At 39.9% G+C, this 12,034-nt stretch overlaps 1 protein-coding gene across 1 annotated transcript in view; it reads right to left on the reverse strand.

Annotated features, from left to right (window-relative positions):
- IL12RB2 (interleukin 12 receptor subunit beta 2) overlaps positions 1-12,034 on the reverse strand; it is a gene marked incomplete at both ends in the record, with an annotated part of 63,519 nt that overhangs the window by 24,490 nt on the left and 26,995 nt on the right. Inside the window, one exon of the mRNA XM_084241599.1 lies at positions 3,069-3,285. Within this exon, the coding sequence (XP_084097725.1) occupies positions 3,069-3,285 (217 nt within the window). The remainder of the gene's footprint in view (positions 1-3,068; positions 3,286-12,034) is intronic.

The following is a 12,034-nucleotide window of genomic DNA, read 5'->3' on the forward strand; positions in this document are numbered from 1 at the left end:
CATAGCTTTATTACTTCTTTTATATTTATTCTTTGAGTTGCCTGTTCATGTTCCCTCATCTCTTATTTATTTAAAAATGTTAGACAGCTTATAGAATAATTGATTCTTTTTTTTGCAAAAAAAATTGTGAAACATACTTTTCTCAAAATGCTACTTGCATTTTGAAGGTTTATTATATTTCTGTATTTCTCACCTGGCTATAACTAACCTGTCTCTTCTAATTTGGTTTCTCATGTTTTAAAAATATTTATTTTACTATACATAAATGTATTTTTTTATTATCCAGTATGTAATTTATTTTAATCATGATCAAATAAAGTACACTGATAAGCAGAGGTATTTAAATATTGACTACATTTGATTATATTAAGGAATTTTAATTAACTTGCTAGATGAGAAAATAATAGTGTTTTGTTTTAAAGAGAAATTCATATCTACAAAATATTTGACATCATATCTGGGATTTGTTTATAATGACTCAAGACTGGGGGAAGGAATGAGTGGGTGTGGTGTAGATTAAACATGATTTGGGCATAAATGTATTTTTTTCATAGCGAATCTACTGTTTCCTTCCAGTTTCTGCTTTAGGTGCCTTCCTACATGAGGCAAAGATTGTCAGCTGTCAACCAAATAACCTATCTTCACCTTCAAGGGAACACTGCTGCCTATTCTGGGCCATCTTTGCAGCTGGATATGAGAAGGTGACCAGTAAGGATTAATGATGACTGAAATGTTGTTACCTGGGGCAAAGAGCCTGAAGAGTGAAGGGTGAAACTTCCTTCCTTCCTTCTTTTTTTTTTTTTCTGCCTGGAAGGAAACGGCTAGAGCTTCAGCAGTCATCTTGGACCATTTCCATCTTGAGGAGGGAAGCCAAGATTGGCAAAGGGAACAGAAAGGAGGAGCTTGGAGTCCTGACAATGTAATGAAGCTGTCACACTAGCTGTGGGCTATGTAAGTCTGAACTTCTTTTATGTGAAAGAATAAATAAGCCACTGTAGTCAGACCTCTAATAAGAGCAACTCTTACTCTTAAGAAAAATCCCTCATTCGTATATCACCCCAAGGTTCTATCAGTATTTACTTGTATTTTCTTCTCGTTCTTTTCACTTACTATGTTATCTCAGATCTATGACTAAAAAGATACAGAACAAATATTTAACAGTGTGTATAAAATAAAGTTTGGTTAGAAACTTTTTCAGAATGATAACTGCTAGACCAACAATAGATGAAATTGTTGCATGGAATTTTAAGGAAGGGATCTAGTTATAAAGTTTTATTCTATTAGAAATTTTTATTTTTAAAGTTAGGCTAATAATCTTGACATGGAATCCATTTATAATAGAGCCCTTGAGGAACAATTTTAATAGCTATTTTCTTGGGCCTTCCTGGTGGCGCAGCGGTTGAGCGCTGGGTTGCAAAGCTGCCCACAGCCTCTGCAGCGCCGGTTGGATCCCCGGCTGCTCTTGGGCCACTGGAGGAGGGTCCCACATGGCGCACAGACCTCTCCTGTCACCCACTGCTCCCCTCAGCAGTGTACTTCGGTCCTTCTGCCTGCTCTGCTCCCCGCTCTGGCCCTGGTGAATTCTCTCACCCTCCTGCGCTTCTGACTGTACCCAGTGCTTGTATAAATAAATAAATAAATCTTTAAAAAAAATAGCTATTTTCTTAACTAATCATGCATGGGCTTTTTTATCTTGAGACATTATAGTTTTCAGAGGATGTAATTACAAAGCATGTATAGCTAGTTGGGAAATTCTCAATGTAAATAACAGGACACCTATCTGCAGTAAAGCAAAATTTTACTACACAGTCAGTCCTCAACTTATGATGTTTGACTTAGTGATTTTTCTACTTAATGTATGATGTAAGAGCAATATGTATTTAACAGAAACTGTACCTTGAGTTTTGAATTTTTGCTCTTTTCCTGAGTGAACATTAAGTGGCTGGATACTCTCCTGATGTTGGGCAGTGGCTTTGAGCCATAACTTCTGGTCAGCCACTCCATCACAAGGGTAAGCAACTGATACTCTACAGTATACTGTGCAGCCAGCGATTTTCTGATATTGTATTTTTGCTCCCCATCATGTCTGCAAAGTGCCCATTTGTGTCTGAGATAGTCAATGTTTTGTTACAAAATAGGCTTCGTGTTAGATGATTTTGCTCAATTGTCAGCTAATATAAGTGTCCTGAGCATTTTAAGTTAGGCTAGGTTAAGCAGTGATGTTCAATAGATGAGATCGATGAATGCTTTTTCAATTTCGGGTATTTTTGACTTAATGGTATTTTCAACTAAGTGGGTTTACGGGGATGTAACTCCTTTTTTTCAAAGATTTATTTATTTTTGCATACAAGAACTGGGGTCTAGGCCAGAGGTGTGGAGGGTGAGAGGATTCACCAGAGACAGAGTGGGGAACAGAACAGGCAGATCAACTGAAATACACTGATGAGGGCGAATCAGGAGAGGTCTGCTGCGCCATGTGGGTAAGCTCCCTGGCTGGGGATCGAACTCGTGCGTCAGTGGCTATGGATAGTTTCATAGGTTGTGTCTTAACCCCTTGCATCACCAGGGAGACCCTACTGGGATGTAACTCTATTATAAATTAAGGAAGATCTGTAATTTCTTTACAGCCAGAATTCCATTTTAACACTTGGTTTTAAAATGTATTTTGACTGTGGGTGTAGAATGTTTGTACTGTAAGTTGACAGTACATATTCTTACCTTTGGAAAAATTAGCCAGATTATTAGTATTAATTTTAATGTATCTCATATTTCCTAAACATTTATTAAGCACTGGCTATGTATTAGTCTCTGTATTTAATCTCATAATGACCTGCAAAGTAGGTAATATAATCCCTACTTTAGAGAGGAGGGGATTGAAGCTCAGAGGTGTTAATTCATCTGTCCACGGCCACTCATTAGTGCAATGGAAAAAGCCTCTGCAAGTTGTTAACTCTAGGGTCTACACTCCCATACTATTCATGCCAGGCACTGGACTAGACCTATGGGAGACAGGAGACGAGTAAGACACAGTTCCCCAAAGGCAAGATAAGAGAAATGATGGTACTTACCTGCCCCACATAGGTCCGTTATGTTAATACAAGTAGGCAGGGAACTGCCTTTTGAGTTAGCTGCAGATACAGTCACAGTCCAGTTCCCAGTTCTGGGAATAATCCAGGTCCAGGAGGTATTTTCTGTGATGTTCTGTAGTGTGGTTTTCCCTCCTGTCACTTCATGCAAGCTCACCCAGTAGTGGATTTTTCCTCTTGCCTCTGATACATTCAGATTCTGCAAAAAAAAAAAAACAAAAAAACACATCTATCACTGTGTACTGTGACAGGGTGGCTGGATGCTCTGTGCCTGGACCTCATGACCCCTTGCAGCAGGTGGCTACATCTGAGTGATTTCCTTATTTACATCTTTTCCACTGCATTCTTTTAAGTCTGCCCACCTCTGCCATTTAGAATAAAACATGTTAACATTTTTAAAATGTTAAATTTTAAAAACACATGTTTTGTTTTCTTTTTTTTTTTTTGCTTCAAAACAAAACTTTCTAATACTGGAGCACTCAGTCACATGCAGTGGAACAAGAATGGGTTCTGAATTCAGATGATCTGGGTTTGGGTTCCAGTTCTACCAATCACCTGCTGTGTGATCCAGGGCAGGTACTTGGTGCCTTTGAGACTCCATTTCTAAATTGATGAAACACACACACACGTTTAACTTTTTATACAGAAAGTACATCGCTGCTCATGAAATTAACATTTTTAAATGCTAAACTAGTAAAACCTACACTTAATGAATTAGATTAGCCATCTGTGCTAGAAACTGAAACACTTTATAAGTATGTTACTAACAAGTTTTAGAACTGCAGAAATTCCAACTGAGATCATTTGGAAGCAATCCTAGAAAGAAAGCGTAAATCTAATTATTTATATTGTAACCCTGTTTGGACAAGGGCCACGGGAAACAGAAGCACTGAAAATGGAGACTGCCACGGTGAGAGAGGCAGTGCCCATCCATGCCCCATGCAGGGGAGGAAGGCTGAGCTCACCAGACGCAAGCATTGCAGCTTTCTTGGCAAGGTTTTTCCTTCCGCGGGTTGTGGGTTAGCTTTAAACTGCTGAGTAAAAGACACACTTTAGGACTGGCAAGTGCCCTTTTCTCTGGTTCCCTGCTCCCTAAGCAATCACCTAATAATTTGATTTCCTATCTGTTAAGATAGGCTGGTTTAATATCAATATTTGGTTCATTTAAAATTTGTATTTTTCACTTTATTTTATTTTATTATTATTTTTAAAGATTTATTTATTCATTTACATAAGAACCAGTGTACAGGCCATATGTGCAGGAGGGTGAGAGGATTCACCAGAGCCAGAGCGGGGAACAGAGCAGGCACACTGACTGAAATACACTGCTGAGGGGAGCAGCGGGCGAGACAGGAGAGGTCTGCTGTGCCATGTGGGACCCTCGCCGTTCGGCCGGGATTGAACCAGCATGCAGAGGCTGCGGACGGCTTCACAGCGCTGTGCTCAACTGCCTGCGCTACCAGAGGAGGCCCCACTTTATTTTTTAAGATTTATTTATTTATGCATACAAGAGCTGGGGTACAGGCCAGAGATGTGGGAGGGTGAGAGGATTCATCAGAGAGAGAGTGGGGAACAGAAGAGGACTGACTGAAATACACTGCTGAGGTGAGCAGTGGGCAAGACAGGAGAGGTCTGCTCTGCCATGTGGTTTAGCTCCTTGGCCAGCCGAGGATCGAACTTGTGCTATGCTGCAGTGGCTGCAGATAGCTTCATAGTGCTGCGACTCAACCTCTTGCGACACCAGTGAGGCCCTGTATTTTTCACTTTAAGTGATTAACTTGGCCTTCTGATTATAATTTGGCTTCCGAAATAATTAGCATACCAGGAGAGAATGTTCCTTCTGCTGACTCAAGCTTTCTGGTTGGTCCAACAGCTGCATTTCTCACTGAAAATTAATCCATAAACACCCAGTTTTTATATTTATATGTTTCAGTCTCCAGGAGCTTGATTACTACAGGTTTCTCATGCACTTCTAGAGCTACAAGGCCCAAGACTGGATCTTAAGCCATGGTCAGTGCACAACGTAAATGCTGGTTGCAGAGGGCTCCTCTGGGGGCACGTTCAGCCTTTACCAGAAGGCATCTTTGTGTGCTGGCAGGAACGGAGGTTAGCATCTCAAATGTACATCACTGCTGGACACAGGTATATTGTGTGGATTATAGTAAGTGAGTGTTTCTGGAAATTGTGATGTTTTGAACTGTTATTTACAAAGATGCCTCTTGTTGTAGAAGAAAAAACAGGATAAATTAAAGCAAAAGCTGGCTAGGAAAGACCATTCTCTCAGCTCTCACTCCATCCTTCCCTGTCTGTCTCTTCTGTGAGTCCACAAGTAGGACAATTCCCCACCCCTACCCTATGTATCCTTACTGTAAGGTCATCCCCTCAAGAATTAGTTGAGGGCCTCCTCGGTGGCGCAGCGGTTGAGCGCTGGGGTGCGAAGCTGTCTGCAGCCTCTGCAGCACCAGTTTGATCCCTGGCCACAGGGTGAGGGTCCCACATGGTGCGCAGACCTCTCCTGCCGCCCGCTGCTCCCCTCAGCAGTGTACTTCAGTCCTTCCGCCTGTTCTGCTCCCTGCTCTGGCTTTTGTGAATTCTCTCATCCTCCCGCGCTTCTGACTGTACCTAGTGCTTGTATAAATAAATAAATCTTAAAAAAAAAAAAAGAATTAGTTGAACTCATAAAACTCCCTATTCTTGCCAGGGACCCAAGGGGCCTCAGTTTCACTCTGACAACTAAGGAACCAGAGTATTATCTGGAAATAACACCTTGCAAATCAGCCCTTAATACCTCCTTGCTATTGTCCTTCACAGACACCCCAGCAATCACATTCAAACCAATGGTAAAGTGCTGAAAGAAGGGATAAAATGTCAAGTCACTTGGATCCAATGAACTTGCCTAGTGTCTGCTGTGGACATCTTGCTGATCACAGTGATCTAGTAATCAAAGATCTGCAAGAAATGAAGGTTCCTAGGAGGCAGAAAAGGGCATAAACCTAAGCTTTTGCATGTCCTCTTCCATATCACATATTTTAAAACTGAAAACACCAGTGAGAATGTGAGGGTGGGTAGTTAGACAAATAAATATGGTATCCCATGAGTTATGCTTGTATAAAAGTTTTGGGATAGATGTAAACACCTCTCAGGTAGATGGTCTCCTTAACTAAATTGGAAAATGGGCCTACCTTGTCTAGCAGGGACCATGGAACAAAAACACTCAATGAGCCAAGAGGAGAACAGATATTCAGCCAGTTGGGCACTTACTGTCCTGAGGCAACTGAAAACTGTACACAGTCATGCAGCACTTAATGACTGTGAAACATTCTGAGAAATACATTAGGTGATTCTGTCACGTGTAAATGACAGAGAATGTAAGTATACAAACCTAATGGACAGTCACCTACACACCTAGACTATATAGTATAACCTACTGGGAAGATGATTGTGTATGTGGAACATTGTGACTGAAATGTTAAACGATACATCACTGTAATGAGTTTTGTTAAAAAAAAAATTGAGGGCCTCCCCAGTGGCACAGCAGTTTAGCGCTGGGCTGCGAAGCTGCCCGCAGCCTCTGCAGCACCAGTTCGATCCCCGGCTGCCAGAGAGGGTCCCACATGGTGTGCAGACCTCTCCTGCCACACCTGTTGCTCCCCTCAGCAGTGTATTTCGTCAGTCTGCCTATTCCGTTCTCCTCTCTGGCTCTGGTGAATTCTCACCCTCCTGCACTTTTGAGTATACCCAGTGCTTGTATAAATAAATAAATAAATAAATCTTTAAAAAAAATTGAAAACTAAGGTTTTCAATAATGTATGTAATCCATCACCCCTGAGTTACACTTGGCTCTGGTGGGATGGAATATCATCACAAAATAACAGAATTAGTAGGGATTTTACAGATTATTAATTCAACCTTTCCTCTTAAGGTTCAGGGACATGAAGCGACTTGTTTAAGAGCACTTGGGGATAGAGAGAAGAGCTGAGAGTAGAATCCAGAGCTCCTGACTTCTAGACTGGTATTCCCTCTACTCTGATGTGATGCTCCTTACATTGAGTATTAATGAACTAAGACAGTGAACTGATAGTATGGGGTATCATCTTTCTTAGTTGGAATCCCAAATCATCTTCCTGGCCCAAAGTAGCAATGTGTATTCTCTAATCCTGAGGTTATGGTGCATTTGAGAGTGGAGCAGCAACATTGGATATGAGGTTAGCAATTTGCAGAGGGTGAATATTCAGAATCCTTTTTCTCCCAGAACCAACAAGCCCTTAGTCACAAGGAGACAAACTATGAATCCAGAAGTATAGACCTCTGGAGCCAGCTGGTCTTCCCAGATACATTTATTTTTAACCAATGTTTGTTAATTTGAGTGGGTAACAAGGAAAAAAAAATCATTATTTATTGGGTTATTCCAGAGTCAGTAACATTACATCTATTGTCACATTTAGTTCTTATAACTCTTCCTCCCCCATTCTAATGATGGTCATGAAGCTTGGAGAGGTTAAGAAACACTCAGGTGTTGCTGGTGGGAGTGCAAAATGGTCCAACCACTATGGAAAGCTGTGTGGAGATTTCTTAACCTACTAAAGATAGATCTTCCATATGATCCAGCAACTCCACTCCTAGGTATTTACCCAAAGGACACAGAAACAGTAATTCCAAAGGGCACCTGTACCCATATGTTTATAGCAGCACTATTTACAATAGCTAAGCTATGGAAACAACCCAAATGCCCAAAAATAGGATAGGTGACTGGATCAAGAAGATGTGGCATATATATACACAATGGAATATCACTCAGCAATCAAAAAAGATAAACTCATGCAATTTGCAGCAGCATGGATGGAGCGGGAAGGGATCATGCTCAGCGAAATAAACCAGAAAGAAAAAGAAAAATACCGGATGGTCTCACTCATAGCAGGAATTTAGAAAACCTAAATAAGGGACCAGGAAAAAGACTAATTGCAATAAAGTAAATATCAAAATCAACAAGCAGCTGTAGACCAGAGACACTACAGCGAGGGGCTGGGGGAGGAGAAGAGGGATTAGGGTCAGAATAAGGGGGTGAAAATTGTATGGGGAATATAACCAAAATGAAAACGCATGCATTATGAAAAAATTAAAAATGATGTAAGAATTATATAAAATAAAATAATTTATATATAAAAAAATAAAACAAACAGGGGAGGGAAGAACACAGGGACTATGGTGATGGTGCTCAGGTGAATTGGTGGTGGGAATTTTACGAGGACTACACCTGAGAGGAGAAAGCAAATATTGTACAAAAATGAACAATAATGTAAAATATAAATAAATAAATACATTTAAAATATTAAAAAAATCCCACTCAGGTGTTAACAGGAAAGTAATATAAGATTTTAGTGCGCCCCCTAGTGGATGTAAGAGAGGAAGATGATATTCAGAATGTGTAGGGCTTTCCTGGGAGTGTTTGGAAGACCTGGTTCTTTCTGTACTTTCTGGGTATGCTCTCCTACTGCAAAATAAATAAATAAATAAAAACTGTCCTATTGTCTCTGTCATTCAGTTTTATTTCTGCTTTGTCCTGTGCAAAATGATTGACACTTAGTTTGGAAAGCCTTTCTGACTTTGGTTTGTCTGAGAAACAAGTGAACAGCCCCAAGATAAATTTATTGTAAGAGTTTTGTTGCCTGAAAAGACTTTCAGCAACAAAAATAATGTGTAAATAATGTGGAATGTAGTACAGGATAGGACAAAATTTGACACATTTCAGAATGCAGTGCCTCTAGGTTTTTTTGTTTTGTTTTGTTTTGTTTTGTCTTTAAGAATATTGGAGGATGGGTGTTTCTGTGAATTGACAAATTATATCTTCTGAGACTTAAAAGAAAAAACTACTGGCCATAAAACAATATTTTACTTTTGAATTTCTCATGATGCAAATAAAAACAAAATACTATTAGAGCTTAGCCCATATGAAAGAAGAGTGTCTTGAAAGCTGGGGAATTTGAACACTTATTAGTCACAGCTTTGTCTGTGAAAACTTTTTTTGAACATTGCTAGACTTACTTCTTCTTATCAGGGGAGATCATTTGCTTCCTACTCATCACATAGCAGCAAGTCATTTTATCTCTTTTAGCCTCAATTTCCTTATCTGTATATGAGGTTATTTCTATGTGCAGCACAGAATTATTGGGAGATTCAATGAGCAAAGGGAAGCAGACTGTTTGAAGGTGTGCTTAGCGTATGACAGATATTAAGACAGAGTTCTCTTTTCTCCATTACTCTAATACAAAAATCATTACAATTGGCATTTTTTTCCTATCATACTCATGTGACGCATAGAAAATCAGGCTCTCTTGACTCAGCTCATGCCATGGCTCTTTATGGAAGTCACACAAATGTCACACAGTTGATCACAAAATACATATAATTTGTGGCTTTAAGCCTGGCTACCTCGATTTTGCAACTCATGGCTGCCTTTAGCAATCCCAATCAAAAGTAAATGAGTGACTCAAAAGACAATTCTTATCTGGAAGTTTTAAAAATTATCGCATGGAAACATTCAATGAATCTGTCTTCCCACTAGCCCGTCAGCTTATCTTTGACTCTCAGTGTCAAGCATTGTTTGCCTCCTAACAGTGACGTAGCAGATACCCCTTTTGCTAAACTCATGTGGCACTTATTATTATCTGCATTTTATTCATGAGGAAAATTAGGCACAGAAAGATTAAGCTTGCTCAAGAACACACAGCCAGTAAATGGGGAAGCTGGAACTTGAACCCGGGTAGCACGGCTCTATCTCTAAGATGAACTCTCCACCACACTCATGCAGGCACCCAGCAGACACTCCCCAGTGTTTTGCCACACTGAACTGATTTAATTGATAGTCACACCTTGTGGTAGTTACTCTGGTTTTATAATTTCCATCTTGTTTTGCAGCAAGAAAGGCAGCAAAATAATGGAAACTTTTGTCAGAGCAAAACTTTAACTCCCCTTCCACCTGTTTTCTAATTTCCGTTAATTCTCTGCGACTTACTGTCTTTGCCACCGACCGCATGCATTCTCCCATCCAACTGACATTCTATATATTACAGCTGATGTAATAGGTGAATACTAAGCAAGTATCTTCAGAAAATAGCTTCAGAAATACTGTGATGGAACAGTGATGGGACAGAGTTGGGAAAGGGAAGGGAAGAGAATTGAATATTGCAACAAAGCTATTGAGATTTCCCCATCCGCTACTTCTGTATTTAAATACAAATTCTGAGACTGAATATCTCCAATAATTACATAAAAGCCTCAAGCTCTTGGCAGCCAGTCTTCCCTGGGAAGTTACAATAGACCTATAACCTATAATTTCTACTTTTACTGAGCCTCTTGCAGATGAGGAGGCCAAAGAATTCATTCCTTCAGTGCAAGTGGAATTTTCTTCATTTGACAAAGTGCAAGTGGAATTTTCTTCGTTTGACAAAGTAATGCAGGGAGAAAGAGACAAGGCAAATGTACAGAGTAAGCTGCCTCTGGTCACAAAAGTCTTCCTGAGGCTGTACTTTCAACTTGTTAAAGGTTTTGCTATTATCTTTCCTAGTACCTTCTGTGGTTTGAGGGCAGCTATTTACAAAAATAAATACCTTCATTTAACAAATGAATAAAAATGGCAAATCTTTTCTCCATTTTTGGAATCATGAGTTTCCCTGAGTCTCTTCTTTATAGTTTGTCAAGGTTCAGAAGTCTTACTATCCACAACAGAAGAAGCCACTTATAGTATAGGGCTACGGAGTTCTGGAAGTGTGGCTAACCTGAACTGAGGCGTGCTGCTACCCAAAGGGTGAGCTCTTAGCCACTGTACAATACTGGCACTTAGTGGGCACATCAACTTTCAAAGACTAGTTATTAGGAAAAAAGTAATATAAAATAGCTCATTAATTTTAAAATCAATGTGTTATAATAATATTCCAGATACTTTTGGATTAAATAAATGTATTGTTATTGCATTTGCCCTTTTAATAATACACAGGTGTTCTTGTTTTATTCTCAAATTATATTGTTTTTCTCTTAAAAATAAGCTATGGCAAAAATAGCACAGGGTATTTTTGAGGAAAAGGTGCTTCCAGGTGAAACCAAAGTGTGGGAAAATGAGTAACAGTGGAGGTTGAAGCAGCAAAACAAAGGTCTCCTTCACCCTCAACACACTCACACACCCTCTCACATTCACACACTCATTCCACACTCATAACACATATACGCACACCCATCTCCTGCAAACTCACATAACACTTAAACCTTCACACTCACTCACCGATAGTCTGAATATCTCTATGCTTTCAAGAGTGACACACATTGAAATTCTAATGCCCAGTGTGATGGTGTTAGGAGGTAGGAACTCTGGGAAGTGATGAGCTGATGAGGGTGGAGCCCTCATAAATGGAATTAGTGCTCTTATAAAAGTCCTTCAGAGAGTTCCCGAGTCCCTTCTTCCACGAGGATACAATAAGAATTCTTTCACCCAAAGCAGCACCCTTACCAGACCATATGGGTGCTCTGATCTTGGATTTCCACTCTCCAGACCTTTGAGAAACAGATTTCTGTTGTTTATAAGCCACCCAGTCTACTCACATATAAACACGAATCTCACATACTTACATACACACACAATACATAACCATAGTACATCCCTCACACACATACAAAACTCCATACATACTTACAATGTCCTTCCCACTCACCCACATATACATCACACATGCACACACATCAAAATCATACAATTCCAAATACTCACCTTCACACACATACTCAGGTCCCCCTAAAAGAGACTGCACTCATTTAGCACAAAGTTGTTCTCTAGTGTAAACATCCTACAAAAATGAAAGCCCATCTCACACTTCAGAGCTATGAGAGACCTGTTCTCACTTTGCTCACAAGCTAATTGGGTTTTACTTGGGGCTTCCTTTGGAGCCAATATCTGAAAT

Source organism: Talpa europaea (assembly GCF_964194135.1).
Source record: "Talpa europaea genome assembly, chromosome: 9".
Lineage (NCBI taxonomy): Eukaryota > Metazoa > Chordata > Mammalia > Eulipotyphla > Talpidae > Talpa > Talpa europaea.